Raw genomic sequence first — 19,474 nt, forward strand, 5'->3', positions numbered from 1 at the left:
CAGACACTTGGTCCCAGGGTCTTGAGCTAAAGAGTGTATAGTTTCACAAAGCTGCTTCCAGTTGGCTTCAATGGAGCTGGAATAGAGCGATGTAGTGTGAAGCTTATCTGTGGGTCATTCACTCCCTTGGGCAGGTAGGTCAGCTTCTTGGCGAGGCTGTCTTGTATAGCAAAGCCGACACCTGCTTCCCATTTGGCTTCACTGCCACGACCACTCTAGAAGAATGTGTAACCAGATTTTCCTTCTGTGAGCTGCCCTTTGTCGGGTAGGCAAGTCTTGCTGTGGGCAGCAATCTGGACATTGTGTCTCCCCAGTTCTCTCCCAATGAGGGCAGTTCTCCTTTCAGGTCTGTTGGTGTTTCCGTTGGTCAACATACACACGTTCCACATACCCAGCTTGAGAGGGATTGATTTCTTTCCCTTTTGACTGCTGTAGTGGGACCCCTGCCAGCTTCAGTATGCTGGCCAGGATGAGGTGAAGCAGACAATGTTTGGGGCATCCTTTCTGGCCCCTTCCTCATTCTAGGAGGTGAGCAGTGTGGTTCCGAATAGGGCTGCTCAGTCACTCAGGGGGCTGCCAAGTTCTACTGCTGCTTCTGTCCAGTAGAACGTGACCCAAAGCCCTGAACCGCCTGCGGCCAGGTTTGCAGCTGCACCTTCCAGTGTGTCCACACCTGCTGCTTTGTCGCTTGCCTGTCACCACAGGGCTTGTGCTGGATGTGAGCTGCACAGGATTTAGATTTAAGTGAGAAAGAGTGGTGCAGCGTCGGCCTCGTTCTCTCGTCTGAGCCAATTGGTAACCAGCAGCAGGACTGTGTCAAGATGGCTGGAGATTGGCCCAGATACAGTGGATGATCAGGACACCTTTTGTACCCTGTCCTGCTCTGCGCAATCCATGGCACGGTGCTGTACTGCCATCAGGGCCACTGGACCATACAAGGGTCTCATCCGCCCAGCAGCTGGAATTAGACTTTGCGTGCAGGGATAGGCATGTCCCTATCTCCCCAGAGGTCTAAGACTGACTGGGTACCCTAACCTGATTTGGCCTGCCCTTTGAGGTGCTTTACCAGGGTGCGGCTGCTGTCACATGCAGACAGCTACTTGGAGCCACAGGTGAGAGTTGAGTGCTAGTGAGGACCAACAGAGAAAGAGTCACTCAGGTGAGCATGACGTACTCTTTCCCTGAGGTGCTACCTCTCCCAGACACCCCACTGTTGACTTGCAATTCTCCTAATGACTAAAATCATAAAAGCTTTGTAGTTTATGGAGCACAAATACACCACTGTTATTTTAGAAGTGACAAATCTAATTTTTGTAAACTGTTAGAAGGTGTCTTTGTAACATAATAGAATAGGGCCATCTTCTTGTTTAGTGGTTGGAGTACAAAACTTTTGAATCATGATTCTATTCCTGATCTGACTCACTTTGTGACCTTGGCAAGTCATTAGTTGTCTTAAAGCTACAATGGATGATTTTGCTAAGGAGTGTAAGCATTCAAGGGTAAAAAATATTTTTTCAAGACTGCATGTAGCTAAGGCTATTGGGAAATTATTTAATGTATATTCATTTAAAAAATGTGAAACCATAGTTAAAGGTGGTTCTGTAATTTGTACAAAGTTGAAGTTGAAATTGATATATAAAACTTCAACTTTTTCACTTCTCAGTTGTTGAGTATAATCATGAAGTTTTTAACATGGAATTTCCTAGAGTGAGCTTCATTCTCTGTTACTTAGAAACTGCAGAAATTGACAGTTATTTATACATATCCTGTAACTTGGAAGGGCAGTAGTAGGCTAGACATTCCTGTGAAGCCCATTTTAGGACGTCTTAGTTGCCTCATTTGCAAGTCGGAGAATGTAACTTTCCCATATTGTGGTTCTCTAAAGCTGTGTCTGAGTGCATGACTTACGATATATGAGTTGCAGGGTGATGAGAGCGAAGGGGTGGAGACCCCTTTCCTGGGGGCAGAGCGGCAGTGCGAAAACCATGTGGTACCAGGGAAACAGCCCCAAAAGCCCCGTGACCCAGGACAACTTACCTGGCATAGGCACAGTGGCAAGAAGCAGGGAAGTACAGGCGGAGCTGCCCGCGTGGTTCATTAGTTGCTTATCAGTGCGTCTGGGGGTGGTGCAGGAGGATGATGTCATCAAGCAGCACTGACAGGCAGCTTCAAAAGCTGACTGCCAGGAAGAAGCTGGAGAGGAACAGCTTGGAGGCAGCTGTATGCTCCCAGCTGGCACCCCCGGCCATACCACAAGCCAGGAACGCTGGGTAGAATCCGAAAGAGGAGCCTGTCTCTCTGAGGAGCAACGCCCAGCATTGGACAAGGGAAGGATGCTGAGGGACTAATGCCACAGCAACATGCAGGGATGCGTGAGTAGGGAGGAGAGATCTCTACCTCCCTGATTCTTCTTTTTTGTGGAGATTTTTTTTTTTTAATTACTCATGGGGCCAGACTGAGGCCACATTTAGTGATATTACTCCTGGGGCTGGGGAACCAGGAGCTCTCAGGGACTCCAGGGCAGAAGACTGGATCAGCTGGACCAGCTTGCCCATCTGACCCAAGAAATACAGCTGTAAGGGAGAAGATTGTTATTCCATGTCTGAGCATTTTATAGGCGGAGCATGGCAGGAAGATTGGCTGACCTTTGACCAGCATGCATCTAGACGCAGTATTTACTAAAATCCGTTAGAGGACCAGTTGGGGTGATTCATAGATTCATAGATGTTAGGGATCAGAAGGGACCTCAATAGATCATCAAGTCCGACCCCCTGCATAGGCAGGAAAGAGTTCTGGGTCTAGATGATCCCAGCTAGATGCATATCCAACCTTCTCTTGAAGACCCCCAGGGTAGGGGAGAGCACCCACCTCCCTTGGGAGCCCGTTCCAGACCTTGGCCACTCTGACTGTGAAGAAGTTCTTCCTAATGTCCAATCTAAATCTGCTCTCTGCTAGCTTGTGGCCATTGTTTCTTGTAACCCCCAGGGGTGCCTTGGTGAATAAAACCTCACCAATTCCCTTCTGTGCCCCCGTGATGAACTTATAGGCAGCCACAAGGTCGCCTCTCAACCTTCTCTTGTGGAGGCCGAAAAGGTCCAGGTTCTCTAGTCACACCAGTGTCCAAGAGAGCTCAAGTTATCAACTGTGTGACCTAGACCATCAGGTTGGTGTATGAAAGGTGTAGAGAGGTAGAGCTCCAAGAATGTCTGCATGCAACACCTCCAAGCACAGACAGGAGCCTGTCTCATCTGAGCTTAATAGCAAGACGTGGCAGGTGAGTATTGGGGGTTTCCCTTAGGAGCTGGTGCATAGCAAGCACAAGTGCTGGAGAAAGACCAAGCCCGAGCCAGGATTGCTCAGCCTTGAACCACTCTGGAGTAGTTGCTCGAACTTAAGCAGGCTTAGTATGTAGGATATCTTTTTAGACCTTTTGCCCAATAGTGGAGGTGTAAATAGCAGGGTATGTACCCCGGGCAAACTCTGCTAGAGAATGGGTAAAGCGGGTAGGGGGTGCTGCTGAGTGTGGGAGAGGTGAGTTGTGGGAGGGCAGGGTGTTATAGTGCTGGAGCCTTACCTGCTCCAGGGACTCAAAAAATTCTCTGGTTAATGCTGCTGTGGCATAGTTTGTCCACCCCAGTTGTTGCTATTATAGAAGTAGCACGCTGCCTTTAAACCTGACTGCTGCTGAGATGTGGATTCTGTGTGGGGTTTGCCATTCTGGAACCTCCACTAAGTTGTCACCAGGAGCTGGTGCCCCTGCTTACCCTCCTCAAATTACGCTACTGCTTATAGATGGGCACATGGCCCTCCCTTAAACTTTTTGAACACTTTAGGTTGTTCAGGGGCTCAGGTAAGAGATTCTACAGAGGCCTTGACTAAGCTGATGCTTACTTTAAATAGATGGCTTTTAAACAAATTGTAGTCTGTGTTCTTATGCTGAGCCCATCACTGTGGTATCCAAATGGCTACTCCCTTCAACTCCTGCACACCTTTCAAAGTGTGTAAGAGCCCTCTTCTTTAATAAGTCTTTCTAAGCTGCAGAGATGTTGAGGGGAAGCCTTTTAAGTACTTTCAGGAACTTGCATAGGAATTTGCAACACCTTTGACAGATTTTCACTGTGCAGCTAAGTGTATTGACACGTAACAATCTTAGTTATAACAAAGAATGTTGATACAAGCTGTTACAATGCAACTCTTACATCCTCAGATTCCTTAGCAATACCGGTGTAGCAAGCTGTTCCATCCATAACCTTGCTTCATTCATGGGGATTTAGTCAACTTGTATCACTACATTTAGATCATAACTGCTGATACACCCTCCTGAGCAGCAGCTTGGCATTCCCTTTTGAAGTGGTTAGAAAGCAGGTATGTCCATATTCTATCTAGAGTTATATATTTAAAACAAATGGAAAAATCTACTTATATTCAGTATGTGACTTGCAGTTGCTCAGAATTCAGTAAAATTCAGTGAAACCAATTTTCTATGGAACACTCAAATGCATTACTACTCAGTAGGGGCTATTATCATGCCAAATTTCAACTTTCACCTTGGCCATTGTTACTGTAGAGAAATACAAGCAAGAAGACTGCAAAACTGTATAATGAGGAAAATACATACTTTTCCCACTCCTGAGAAATAAACAGGGATGATCTGCTTTTTCTCAACAAGAAATAACCTTTGAAGCATGAAAGGGGAGTGATTTAAAATGGGTTAGAATGAAAACAGTATTGTGGTTTAAATTGTTCTGGTTTCTGCTTTAGTAACCTCTTGTATAACATAAGGGCATGGCCTTAAAAAATACAAGAGTTTTTGTAGACTTGGTATACAGGGATGCACATCCACCCTCCACAGAGTTAGATAACAAGTTAAGTTGTGAATTTACTTTGTTCCTTCCTCAGTGACGGGTTTTTCTGGCATGGATTTCAATATCCACTTTAATAATTGGTCATGGAGAGGTCTGTTGGCTATGAGGTGAAGTTGCACTGTTTCAAGCTCAAGGGGATTTGCACTGTAGCTTATTTTGACTTTTTTGGGGAAAGGACTAGAATCAGAATCAAAGAAAGGTACGGTTTGAAGGGACCTCTGGAGGTCATTTAATCCAACACCTACCTCGGGGATCTTCCCTTTCCAGCCATCCCAGATAAATCGTTGTCTAACCTGTTACTAAAACTACATAGTCTCATGACTACAAGCCATGGCACCTCTACTTGCCATAGGTAAAGCAGGGGGGCAGTAGTGGTCTAGCTAATCTCTGGCTTGTTGAGATGAAAGAGCTGCTCTTTAGGCAGCCAGGACCAGCACTAAGTCAAATGGGATCTTAACATTGTGGGATACCTATCCTTTCAGAGAGTGGTTGCACTGAGTGGAAGGTGAGGACATAATTCCTGGACATGCTTCTCATTGCCTAACAATTACTATAGTAGCTCACCTGGATGGACCTTAAACTACTTTTCCTCCAGGTTCCAGTTTCTTTTAGACATTGGGACAGTTGGTGGGAACAAAGCACTGTGTGCGTCTGAGGAAGGGATTACAGAGTTGAGTTTTATCTCTTAATTGAAGGAACAATGGATTGACATAATTCACATGAGAGGTGGCAGGAGTGAGTTGTGGCATTTGTGTAAGTATGTTCTGCAGAGGGGAAAATACTTATTTTGGCTCTAAGTTTATATAAATGAAATAAGATAAAACTAATTATGACTATACAGGGTTCCCTTGATTTATATGGTACATGTGTTCCCAGAGAACGGCGCACAAATCGAATTTGCACAAAGTGAACCCACTTTATAATGTAACAAATAGGGATACGTTTCCATGGTGGTGAGGGAAGGAGGGAGTGAGGCTGGGACTAGGGAAGGGGTGGGGGGAGGGGTGCAACACAGCCTGTCGGCAGTTCCCGGGGCTGCAGCAGGCAGCAAAGTGGTGGGAATTGTGAGTGGGTGTGGAGCAGGGGGGCGCAACTCTTGCTGCTACACACACACCCTGAGAGGGCTGTGGGTTGGGGGGCTGCACCAGGTTCTTCCCAAAGGGGCACAGGCCCCTGGATTTGCATGCAGGACTACAGCAGGCTACTGCTGCAGGCTGGGGCCAGCAGTGGCACTGGGCTCTCCCCAGCACATGACATGCTGGTTGGGAGGGCTACAGCGAATTTTGGGGTGGCAACAGACTCCCTCCCAGTGCCACTGCCCGCCTGGAGTGCCGGGAAGAGCCCGGTGCTGCTGCTGGCCCCAGCCTGTAGTGGCAGCCTGTGGTCATCCTGTGCGCAAATCCAGGGCCACATGTTCCCCTGGGAAGAGCTGGGCGCAGCCCCCCCATCCTGCAGCCCTCCTGGGGGGTATGTAGCAGCAAGAGTCATGCCTCCCACGCTCTGCACCCATTCACAGTTCCCGCCGCCTTGCTGCCTGCTGCAGCTTCTCCCCTCTCACCCCAGTCCCTGCTGCAGTGGCCACAGGAGCAGCCAACACCAGCTGCCTGTAGCTGCTGGGCTGCACCGTGCCCTGAACCTCCTGGGACTCCACTTCTCCCCACTCACCCCAGCTGCTGCAGCAGACCCAAGAGCAGCTGATACCACCTGTCTGCACCACAGCACAGTGCAACCCAGGGCCTGGGGTGAGTGGGGACAAGTGGAGCCCCAATCACATAAGAGTGAATTTACCTCACATATAAATAATTTTGGGTAGAAAAAGGGTGGTTGCATAAGAGCAAATTCATAGATGCTAGGGTTGGAAGGGACCTCAATAGATCATCGAGTCCAACCCCCTGCATAGGCAGGAAAGAGTGCTGGGTTCAGATGACCCCAGCTAGATGCTTATCTAACCTCCTCTTGAAGACCCCCAGGGTAGGGGAGAGCACCACCTCCCTTGGGAGCCCATTCCAGACCTTGGTCACTCTAACTGTGAAGAAGTTCTTCCTAATGTCTTGTCGAAATCTGCTCTCTGCTAGTTTGTGGCCATTATTTCTTGTAACCCCCGGGGGCGCCTTGGTGAATACAACCTCACCAATTCCCTTCTGTGCCCCCGTGATGAACTTATAGGCAGCCACAAGGTCACCTCTCAACCTTCTCTTGCAGAGGCTGAAGAGGTTCAGGTGCCCCGGTCTCTCCTCATAGGGCTTGGCCTGCAAGCCCTTAACCATACGAGTGGCCCTTCTCTGGACCCTCTCCAGGTTATCCACATATCTCTTGAAGTGTGGTGCCCAAAACTGCATGCAGTATTCCAACTGTGGTCTGACCAGTGCCCAATAGAGGGGAAGTATCACCTCTTGGATCTGTTCGTCATGCATCTGCTGGTGCACGATAAAGTGCCATTGGCTTTTCTGATGGCTTCGTCACACTGCCAACTCATGTTCATCTTGGAGTCCACTAGGACTCCAAGATCCCTTTCCGCTTCCTTTCCACCAAGCAGGTCATTTCCTAGGCAGTAGGTATGCTGGACATTTTTCCTCCCCAGGTGCAGCACTTTGCATTTCTCCTTGTTGAATTGCATTCTGTTGTTTTCCGCCCATATGTCCGACCTGTCCAGGTCCGCTTGTAGTTGTTCCCTGCCCTCTGGCGTTTCCACTACTCCCCATAGTTTTGTGTCATCCGCAAACTTGGACAGAGTACATTTCACTCCCTTGTCCAAGTCGCTGATGAAGATATTGAAGAGTATCGGTCCAAGTACCGAGCCCTGCGGGACCCCACTGCCCACACCCTTCCAGGTCGATACCGACCCATCCACTATGATTCTCTGGGTGCGACCCTCTAGCCAATTCGCCACCCACCGGACTGTGTAGTCATCCAAGTCACAGCTTCTTAACTTGTTTACCGTTATGGTGTGGGATACCGTATCGAAGGCCTTCCTGAAGTCTAAGTATACGACATCAACCCCTACTCCTGCGTCCAGGCGTTTTGTAACCTGGTCCAGGCGTTTTGTAACCTGGACAAAATGCATATTCCATTCGCATATATGGAACCCATATAAATTGAGGGAAACGTGTATACCCTATGGAGATCCTGTAGATGGTTCTGAAGATCCACGTGATCAGCACACAAAAAATTGGTAGATTTAATAACATTATGGTGCATATTTTGTCTTTTCTTCATGATCACAAAGTGACTTTCATTCAGCTTGGGCAGTACTTTATGCATGTCATGTCCCTGCGTGGAGCTGGATAGGAGGTATTGGTAGAGATTGTTTCATTGCGATTGGCTGGCCACTGTCTTTTAAGGCCTTGCTCAAGAAGAAGGAAGGAAATGAGTGCATATGTTTAACTTATAAGACCTCTGCAGCTTGTAGACTTCAAAGGCCCCCCTTCTAGCAGGGTTAATTATTATAGTGCTTTCTGACCTATGGCAGATACTAACAATACTTCAGTATGATCATACTGAAAAAAATGCCTGTATTGAAGTAAGTCTGCAGGAGCCATCTACTGGCTGAGCCTGGAATGGCACTTTTTCTCCGTCTGCAGCACGGGTCACAAAATCTCAAATCAGGTTGGGACCCACACCTCTGGTGGTAGGGCAGTAGCATTAATGTCAGCAGGTACCTGAGATGCTGTTGGTTCTGGGAACTGCCTGGGCTTAACACTGCTGTTGATTGTCTTGCCACTGCCAAAACAAAGGGGATCTATACACACGATTTTGGGAGCAGGGTGAGCACTGTGAACCATGCAGGCCTCACCACTAAAATCCCAGCCCTTTCGGGAGCTCTGCAAACTGGATGACATAGTTCTATGGGTTGGTTCTGGCCTGTGGCCTGGATGTTTGACACTCTAGTGCTACAAGAATAGGTTAACCTTGGCTGCATTGTCATGTCCATGTAATAATTAAGCTATATTGTCAGTGTTAAAAAATCATGAGTTAAACCTCCAAATCCACCAGATGAAAAAAATACCCCAATTCCAAAAGTCACAAGCTTTGCAGTGAAATTGGAAAACAATGCAACTCTACTTCATTTACTATTAATAGAACTAGGGTAAAAGCCCATCAAAAATGATGGACAAAAATAGGCTACTTGTTATAGGGTACCATTTTTTTGTTAGCCACTGAATCGTTACCAACTTGAGCTGTTCTGCCTGGTCTTCTATACAGTGGGTATCCATCAACATTTCCAAGCGTCTCCTCTCTAGACTCTTTCAGATATTCCTTCAGACATTTGATGATTTTCCATGCATGGTGCATTTGGAGTCTCCTCCACATCCTCCACATGGTCTGTGAATCATACATCTCGTCACAATGATCTTTGCTCAACAGGAAATGCACTGTTGCACAATTGAATGTTTGTTTTAAAGTTGAGGTAATGCTCGTTGTCATCAAATCATAGGAAACGGCCTTCTTGGAGGCAGAATCATTTTGCCCTTATGACAACAACTCTGGAATTGGCCATCTGACAGTCTTTCAGCTTGGAAGTTTAAAGAGTTACAAAATTGGCACACCACGTTCATCAATCCACAGCTGTGTTTCTCAATCTCATCTTCAGTGAATCTTTTGTTGTCTACTCTTTTAGCCTGTCTTCTGTTGCCTCTGCAAACCCTTTGCCTTTCCATTGCATCTCTTTTACAATGTCCTCTTTGCTCGTCTGTTACATTTTGTCTTACTCTTCCCATTCTTTCTGCATTCAATTGCCATCTATTCTCTGCTTTACCTTGGTATGGGTTAAGGTTAAAGTAAGGGTGTTAAGGGACAATTTTTGCTTGGATACTGAGAGTACACCATAACTGATTGAAATCAGTCACTAAAAGTCCAGAAAAGTGAGCGCAAATATGTTTTTTGAGCATGACAGAATGACAGACACAAATGAAGCAAATTATTATAGAGGATTTTTGGTATGAGGCACAGGTGTCAAAAATATGGCCTATGCAGGGCTGCATCATTGAGATTGAAAGCCAGTGGGAAAAGGTCAAACGGGAATGCAGCATGAGGGATGTCATGGTGGGCATCTGTTACACACTTCCAAACCAAGAGGAGAAGGTGGATGAGGCCTTCTTTTAACAAGTAATGGAAGCTTCCAAATCATAGGACTTGTTTTTTGTGGGGGACTTCAATTATTGGGGCTTCTGCTGAGAGGGAGAGACAGCAGTGCAACAGCAGTCCAGCATGTTCCTGGAGTGTGTTGGGAATAACTTTGATTCAGATGGTAGAGAGGCCAGAGGGGGGGTAGCTCTTCTCAACTTGCTGCTCATAAACAAGGAGGAATTGGTTGAGAATGTGAAGTTGGAAGGTAAGTTGGGTGACAGTGACTACAAAATGACAGAGTTCAAGATCCTAAGGGAGGGAGGAAGAAAGAGTACCAGAATGACACTGGACTTCAGAAAAGCCAACTTTAACAAACTCAAGGACCTCGTGGGTAGGATCCCTTTGGAATCAACTCTGAGGGGAAAAGGAGTCTTGAAGAGCTGGATGCACTTTAAGGAGATTCTCTTAAGGGCACAGGAGTTAAACTGTCCTGATGTGTTGGAAGAATGGGAAGTGTAACAGGAGACCAGTCTGGCTAGACAGTGATCTCTTCAAGAAGTTGAAACTCACAAAAGAATCCTATAAAAAGTGGAAACTTGGTCATAGTACTAGGAAGAATACAAGAGTATCACACAGGCATGCAAGGAAACCAAGGTACAAAATGAGATGTAGTTGGCAAGGGATATAAAAGGCAATAAAAAGGGATTCTATAGATATGCCAAAAGTAAGAGGAAGATCAGAGATTCCATAGGTCCCTTACAGAATGTGGAAGACAATCTGGTCATAGATGATGGAGAGAAGGCTGAAGTAGTTAATGCTTTTTTTTACTTCAGTTTTCACAAATAGGGGCAGGTACCAGATGATGAGTGCAATTGGCAGCCAAGGTAGGGAAGGAGACAAGCATTCTAGAGCAGATGTTCCCAACCTTTTTAGATCAAGGACTGGCAAACCATGGACCGGAAGTGACTGCAGACCAGCAGACTGAGGACTGGCAAACTGCAGTCCAGAAGTGACTGGCATACTGTGGAGTGGCAGTCAGCCTTTTTTAATACTGTTTGCCGGTCTGCAGTCACAGTGGGTTGACTGCCAGTCTGCAGTATGCTGGTCACTTTCAGACTTCCAGTACAGCAGCCAACCTTTCTGCAGACCAGCAGCCAACCCATTGTGGCCCAGCACTGGGCTGCAGCCTGGGGGTCGGGAATCTCTGGTCTAGAGTAATGGAAGACCAGTTTAGGGATTACTTAAGCTAAGTGCTTTCAAGTTGGCAGGGCCAGATGGGATGTACCAAAGGCTACTAAAGGAATTGGCTGAGGTGATTTTGGAGCCATTAGCCATTTTTTTTTTCATAATTCGTGGAGGTTGGGTATGGTCGCAGATGATTGCAGAAGGGAAAATATAATACTCATCTTTAAGAAGGGGAAGAAGGAGCATCTGGGGAATTGCAGACTAGTCAGCCTGACCTCTATACCTAGGCAGATCAGGGAGCTGTTCCTCAAGGGATCCATTATGAGAGGAGAACAGGGTGAGCAGGAACGGCATGGACTCACCAAGAGCAAGTCATACCTGACCAATATGATTTCCTTCTGTGATAAAATGACAGGCTTTGTGGATGAAGGGAGAGCATTGGGCATGGTGTACCTTGACTTTAGCAAGGCTTTTGACACTGTCTGTCATGGCATTGTCATTTCAAGCTAAGGAAATGCAGTACTTTCATCTAGTTTGTAAGGTGGATACAGGACTGATTGGATCATCATACTCAACAACTAGTCCTCTGTGGCTCAATGTCTGGCTGGAAGGAGGAATCAATTGGAGTTCCCCACAAGTCTGTGGGCCTGGTATTGTTCAACATCTTGATGATTTGGATGATGGGATCTAGTGCACACTTAGTAAGTATATTTGTGGATGACGCCAAGTTGGGTGGAATTGCAGACACTCTGGAGGGCTGGGCTAGGATCCAGAATGACTTGAATAGACTGGAGAAATTGTCTGCAGTCAGTCAGATAAGATTCAACAAGGGAACGTGCGAAGTCCTGCGCTTGAAATGGAATAACTGCATGCACGATTGCAGACTTGGGAATGACTGGCTAAGCTTCAGTACTGCAGAGAAAGACCCTGGGGGTTACAGTGGACCAGAAGCTGAATATAAGTCAACAGTGTGCTCTTTTGCAAAAAAATCCAGCAGTAATAGTGGGTTGTATTAACAACAGTGTCACTTGCAAATCAAAGGAAGTGATTCCTCCACTCACTGGTGAGGCATCCCCTGGAGTAATGTGTCCAGTTTTGGGCCCCACACATCAAGAAGGATGTGGATAGCTTGGAAAGAGGCCAGCGTAGGGCAACAAAAATGATCAGGGGCCTGGGTTATGAGACTTTTAAGGAAAGGCTGAAAGAACTAGGGTTATTTAGCCTGAAAAAGAGAAGGCTGATAGCAGTCTTCAAATACCTGAAGGGTGACTGTAGAGATGATGAAGATGAGCTTTTCTCTGTGGTTTTAGGGGACAGGCATAGGAGCAATGACCTCAAGCTGCAGCAGTGAAAATTTCTGTTGAAGATTAGGAGGAACTTTTTGACTATGTGGGTGGTCAGGCATTGGAACAGGCTACCTAGAGAAGCTGAGGAATCTCCATCCATGGAAACTTTCAGAAGCAGGTTAGCCAGACACTTGGCCTGGAAGGTTTAGATGGGGATGGTCCTGCCTTGGGCAGGGGGCTGGACTAGATGATCAGGTCCACTTTAGTCCTACTTTCCTATAGTCCTGTGAACTGCAGTACTGCCTTTGAGTCTCAGATGGGCCCGAGTGCTGCGTGCAGCACACATCAGCCCCAGTCTTGCTCACTTCATGTGGCATGTGGAGCTAGTTTGTTGCGTGCTGCATGCAGTGCATGGGGCTAGACACTGCATGTGTGCTGCATGTAGAGCACAGGTCTGGTCTGGGCTGTGCACTGGCTTTGGCATGCAGGGTTGGTTCATGGATCTGATTTGACTTGCAGCCTAACCCTGCAGTCCTCATCTGGTCTGTAGGGCCAGGTAAGTTTGATACCCCTGCTATAAGGCAATCAAGTGTCCCATGCATTTTCAAAATGGCTGTATAGCGTGCAGAGAGTACAGATCTTAGATGCTATGCCTCCTCTTGGTCATAAGTAGTCCTGGTGTCTGCGGTCTGTGATCTGTATTGCTGTCTTCATAGACAACATTACTGTGGGCCACATAATAGAACTAACTGGGCCATTATTGATCTGCTGACCACACTTTGGGTATTTTGTTATTAGATGGTTGTTTTAACCTGGGAGAAGTCTTGAAAAACTATGTATCTGGGAGCATTCACTTCTCAGTTGATGTGGCTTATCCTTTTGCTGTTTCTTTCTCCTTCCTCCTATTTTACCCAGCAGAGAGGGTGTTTGGAAACTTGGATTTTGAATACATGAGCCATGAGGGTAAGGTTTTTAGTGGTATCTTCTAAAGCTAAATCTTGTGCTTGCTTTTTGAGAGCTAGAGGCAAATGAGTTGCACTATACTGGTTCCAGCCATTTTCCCCCAAACCGCTATTGGAGTTTAAATTGGAAATTGAATCGTAACTGAAATGTTGTGGTCAAATGTCAGGACTCTTGGCCAAATCATCTGAACAAAACTGAAGTAATGAGTTCCCAGATATTTAGGAGTTATTAATCTCCCGGGTAACTGAAGAATTAACTCTTCAAGATTTAATTCAACAAATAAACTATTCAGATGTGCCAGAGAAAATAACGTACAACTTATTGAAAAAGAAAAAAAATGCATTTTAATAGGCAAAAATAAATTAAATGTTCTTTTAGTTTTGAAGGGCGGACTCTTGATTTCAAAACCAAACTTGAACTAAGACAGATGTAACCAACTGTCTGCAGATTTTGGATTTGAATTATATTAGGAGAATTTTAGCTCTTTTTTTCTTTAAAAAACCCAGACAAACCCTACAGTATTCTGTTCTTTCTCAGAGCTGATTGGGCTGAAACCTTTTAAAAGAGTACTGGGTTGAATAAAAATATTATATCAGTTTTAAATTCTCCAGTGTGCATACTTTTAAATCACGATTACATATCTATTAAGTGGATTAGGCTCTGCTGAAATGTGAATAAGTTTTTTATTGATCCATAGGACAGATACAGTATAAAAGGATTAGCAGTGCAAGCTTTCCTACACTTCTCTAAATTGCCTTGGCAGCGATGCCAGATGGACCAGCTTTAGGGGTGAGAAAATTCTGTCTCCAGAGTCTATTCATTCGTTAGCAGCTCTGTTTCAGTTGCTGTTGTAGTGATGCTGACTGTGAGGTACAAAACTGCTTACTTAGGAACTGGATTGAAACTAGCCAGTTTATAACATGGATGCCTTCAAATGTCAATTAGATAGCAGTCCCTTTTTTTTCTTACTACTTATCTGTTCTAGACTGAAAGCATGGAAGATGGTATCTGAATGCAAAACTAAGTTACTCGGTCCTCAGTTTTAAATCACAGGCTATATAATAATCATCGCCATCATCATCAGAACTTTACTCCAGAATAATGGGGTTTTTTTGTTTGTTTGTTTTGCTTTTAAACGCTTTAAATATTACAGGCATGTCTGCAGGTATTTACCTCCTTTCTCCTTGATCACCTTACAGCACCTGAAGAAATAAATGATGTCCATTCCTATGCACCTCCCAGGCAGCACTTAAACTACAGATGCTTTCATGAGGGTTCCTTTCCTTTCTGTCTTGCCAGGATTGACCAAACACTGTAATTTAACAAGAGGATTGATGTCTTCCTCCTTCATCCATTTCCAGCCTAGTTCCTAGCCAGAAACTGCTGGCGTGGTTACTTGGCTGTCTTGGTCTGGAGGATGTGCAGTAGTTTTAAACAATGTTTTTTTCACTTAAAAATATGACAACTCCTGGCCAATGTGATCAATGACAATTTACATGCAATAGGGACTGCTACTTGCATTGATATACGTCTAACTTTCTCATCCCTAATTCAATTGATACAGAGCATATACCTGAACAAGAGATGGTCAGAATGTCTTCAAGTCGAGACTTAAAGGGGTAATTTTGCTTGGTTTGCAGACCCAGTAAAAAAAAAAAAAAAGCGTACTGTGTTGGTTAGTATTTTCCTCAGTAAACAGACAGGGAGCTTAGCATTAGCTAGCTCTTTCTCTGGGTGGTTTCTAACCCTTGTCCAGTTCTGTTCAAGTTATCATGCTCATTAGAATGATGCTGTAGGGTATGTAGGTGCCAAGTGTACGTTTCTAGACAATAATTTAAATATAATCTTGTTTATATGTTTATTTTAGGAATCTGTCTTGGTTTTAACGTCTTGGCATTTGTCAGTGGTGGGGGAATCATGTTTGACTTGTGCCATGTCTTTGGACCTACCTCCAGCTATGCTTTTAATAGGGTTAATACAGACCCACAGCTCTCTATTGTAGCAAACCTGGATCATTTCACATGAGCATTTATTCTACTTTAGCACTCTGGTATTAAAACTACTTTTTTGTCATTTTCCAAGAAACCTATGGCAGTGAAACTTGCATTTAAACAACATTGTATTACAAAACTGACTACAATTTCATTATCCATCCATAAGACACAAAACTTCTTTGTGATCTCTGAGGTCTGCTGCAGGCAAAGTGCAACCTATTGCCAAACAGTATTCAGTTTGAAGACTTATACTCCCAGGGCGCCTGCACATGTGACAAAAAATTCCCTTTCTGTGGCTTAATGGCGTCATACATTATACATATGAGAGTTTTGGGGTTTTAAATGAGTTTGCATCATTGCAAACTTAACTACATCTTGATATAGTTTAGTTTGCAATGTTACAACGTGAAACATTGCAGCCATTAGTCAGCTTGGCCCCCAGCTGCAGGAGAGGTGGACAGGCTCCTCAGAAAAAAAGGATTGGGCCCCTCACTGCTTGTGCTTTCAGCAGGTTTCTGAGGCTGGTAGGATACATGGGACCACCCCCGAACGGGCTAGCTTACCCCTGGGGCATTGTGGGGAGGTGGTAGGAGGGTGGCTGGGTGTGCTGGCAGCCAGAGAAGGTGGCAAGGATGGTGCACAAGGTACAGGGCCGCCCAGGCAGGCTGCTAGCTCCTCCGAGCCCTCCCAGGCTTCCAGTGTCCTGTGCGCTGTCCCCACTGCCTTATCCAGCTGCCACCACAAGCAGCCACCCTCCTCCCACCTACCCTCGCTGCCCCAGGGGCAAGCCAGCCCCTTCCCAGGCGGCCCATGTGTCCTGCCAGCCGCAGTAACCTGACAAAGGCAGAAGCAGCAAGAGGCCCAATTGTTTTTTTTTCTGCAGAGCCTGCCCACCTCTCCCACGGCCAGGGGGCAAGCTGAAGATTAATGGCACAGATTAATGGCCTCCGGGCTGCAGAAGAGGTGGACAGGCTCCACTGGAGGGAAAAAAAAAAAGGATCGGGCTTCCTGCCACTTCTGCCTTTAGCAGGTGTCTGTGGCCTCCAGGACACTAACATATATACAGGAGTGACGGAAAAATAGAACCCACTATTTCAATTAAAATCACCATTTCAATTTAGGGGGCATAGAATGCAACCCTAAGGATTAAAACTCCATCACGTGTACTAGTGCCCCCAGAGACCCGCGTCTGCTGCTGTTTAATCCCTGTGGCTTTTCTCCCAGATCAAATTGTAGTTCAATATGCTAGAGCCATTTCATGCAATTTAGGTGTATTCTTTAGGATCCTGGCTAATTAACAATCAACCTTGATTGAATATAGTCCATACCTTAAAGCTGTCAAACTGCTCTGGCTTTTTGAAATGCTACTGATACAGGATCTTGGCTATAATGGGATCAGAAATACAGTGCAAACTGAACAAGTTCAGAGTACAATTCAAGCTATAATTCTTTGTGAGTGTAACTGCATCAGTGCCTCTCTAGGCCTTCCTACATATTCAAATTAAAGCTGGATAGAAACCAGCTATGGAGTTATTAAACATTTTCAAGCATTAACTTTTTAGCTGGTTGACTTTCTTTATATCTGGATAGTCATTTATGGCATGATAATTACTTTGCACGTATGGCTGGTCTAAATTTATTGTGTGATTAACTAGTTAATTGTGTAATATATGTAACATATAGCAGGGGCCTCTGAAACACGCATGTACTTCTTGGCTCCCTAGATAATCTCACTGGAATGGGAGTTCTGCAGCCCAATTATGACTCTTCGGTATCAAAAGTAATTATTTTAACATTGATCCATTTTAGCAGATGGAGTTGGGAAAGGGAGGGAAAAGAAATAGGAGTTGTAGGGAAGGCAGTGTGGAGGGGAGATTTTTCAAAGGTAGGGAAGAATGAGATGGACAGAGAAAGGAGGGTGAGGAAGGAAGATGACTAAAGGGTTGGGCCATAGGTGATGTGTAGGTAGTGCACCCCCCAAGAGAAGCACCAGTGGTGCCTGCAGGTACCACCCTGCTTCACTCCTCCCATTGTCGGCACTACCAGCGGCGTCTGCGGGCAGTCCCCAATTGCTGCTGTCGGCGGTGTCTGTGGGTGATCACTGACTGCTGGTTGGCGTTCACCACCCCCCTGACACTGCTGTGACTGTCTGCGGGAACTCCCCTGCTCGGCCTGCCCCCACAGGTTGGGCTATGGCTAGTTCTAAAGGGAAGTAGATTTTTTTTTTTTCACCAAGTGATACTGAAGATAAGGCATCAAACAAAAAAGTAACGAAAAGTATAGTTGCCACCAAAAAGCCTTATTTTACCCTAACTTTTGTGTCGGCCTCTGACTGATACCAGTAGGATCTGGGTGGTGGGTCAAAGGATAGAGAGCATGAAGTCCTCACTGCACATTTTAGGTGATGAACATTTATTAAAAATTGAATTAGACCTTTTCCATGAAGGGAGTGTGATACCACTACTTCATACTGATACTTACTTTTTTTTAGGTGACTGGCCCACCAGGTTGTGGCAAAACTCAGTTCTGTATTATGATGAGCGTGCTGGCTACTTTGCCTACCAGCCTGGGAGGACTAGATGGGGCTGTCATATACATTGACACAGAGTCTGCATTTAGTGCTGAAAGGTAAGGAGTATATATTTAAAAATGCTGATGTATATATTTACAAAGCTTTTGAAGTGGTAGTTAAGCACCACAACATATCTGTGAGGGAAGACAGCCATTTTAAGAGATGGGGAAGCTAAGGTGCAGAGTTTGTGTTCGTAAAATCTTTGGCATCCTGATTTCTAGTCCTGATGCGATCACTAGAAACTGTGTTCCTGTATAGATAATTAAACTTGCAACTGAAAAATTGCATGTCCAGTATATCTTTCTTTTGCATCTTAGTTTCTGGAGTTAGGGAAATTTTGGGGGAAGCAGAAGTTCAGTAAGTCAACATATTGAATACAGGCAAAATAAAAATGATTGCTTATCAACTGTATAAGAGATTTCAGACACTTGGCCTGTTGACTGGATGTGGCCCAGCTGATGGATTTATGTGGCTGGAATCTGCAGTGTCTGTATGTATGTATTTATGTGGCTTTAGCATCTGGAGTAATCATATAAGAAAAAAGTAAATTTCTAGCCTTTGTGGTTGTGAAGTTAATCTTGCAAATGTTTTAAGTTAGTTTAAACAGAGAAAGTGTTGTAGGTTTAGGAGGGAAGAAAGCCTGAAATGCTAACTAAAGGTATATTCCTTTGCCTGTATTAATGTTATTGAAGTCAATACTTTGTGATGTTGATTCTTTGAAATATCAGCTTTGTGTGAAGCCCAGTGGGAGAATTAGAAGTTGATACAAGGATGCAAATGCAGAAGTAAGAGACACAAACATAGAAGTGGGAAGTAAACAGGAGGGTCGTGAAGGGAGAGAAAAAAGTCAGAAATGTCACTGTTCCTAAAGATGAGAATTTTTTCCCACTGAACTATGCTAAATGTGACTTAACAGATGCTAGTGATAGTTGAAAGTGTTGTTACTACAACCAGACCATACCCTACCTTTCATTTTTGTTCAAACTTCCCATTGCCCTGTGTGGGGAATCCTGCAGTGGACTGAGGGCTATATGTAGTTCAAAATGTATGATACACTATGATTAAAAGTGGAATTCAGCCCTGTCCAAAATCTAAATATTTTTTTCTAAATACTAACAAATGGAATAAAGCAAATATTGAGAGTATTTATCTGTTAGTAATTTATTTAAAATAGATGAGCAGTGAAAGCCTTACTTAGGATTGTTTTTACCTAGAGAGAAAATCACTGAATCAGAGAAGCCCAATAGTAGGCAGTTCATGGACCCACTGTATTTCCAGATCCCTGCAGCAGGGATCTCAGTATTTTGAAACCTCCTGACAACAACAGGAGATAGAAAAGTGGGAGCAGCAGAAACAGCATGTCATGGACCGAATCAAGAATCCAGCACCACCAGCCCCATACAGAAACACATGCCCGAGCTACGGTAGAGTCTGTTGATCCTGGGTAGGCATCATTAGCTATCTTCAGATGCACAGATAAGATGATCAGCCTAGACTGCAAGGGATTGCTGAAGAAGAGAAGTATTTCCAGAATTAGAAAAA

General features: G+C 45.0%; 1 protein-coding gene across 20 annotated transcripts in view; it reads left to right on the plus strand.

Moving 5' to 3' along the window:
• RAD51B (RAD51 paralog B) overlaps window positions 1–19,474 on the plus strand; it is a 700,041-nt gene that overhangs the window by 11,944 nt on the left and 668,623 nt on the right. For 19 of the 20 annotated variants that reach the window (XR_009460145.1, XR_002086863.2, XM_019476911.2 and 16 more), the window contains one exon: window positions 17,852–17,988. Coding sequence is in view for 18 of the 20 variants with exons in the window: in XM_019476911.2 (XP_019332456.1) it covers window positions 17,852–17,988 (137 nt within the window). In the remaining 2 variants the exon portion in view is untranslated. Of the gene's footprint in view, window positions 1–2,245; window positions 2,373–17,851; window positions 17,989–19,474 lie in introns of those variants that run through there. The other variant, XM_019476920.2, reaches the window with a different exon arrangement.

The sequence above is a fragment of the Alligator mississippiensis genome, chromosome 2 (assembly GCF_030867095.1).
Source record: "Alligator mississippiensis isolate rAllMis1 chromosome 2, rAllMis1, whole genome shotgun sequence".
Taxonomy (NCBI): domain Eukaryota; kingdom Metazoa; phylum Chordata; order Crocodylia; family Alligatoridae; genus Alligator; species Alligator mississippiensis.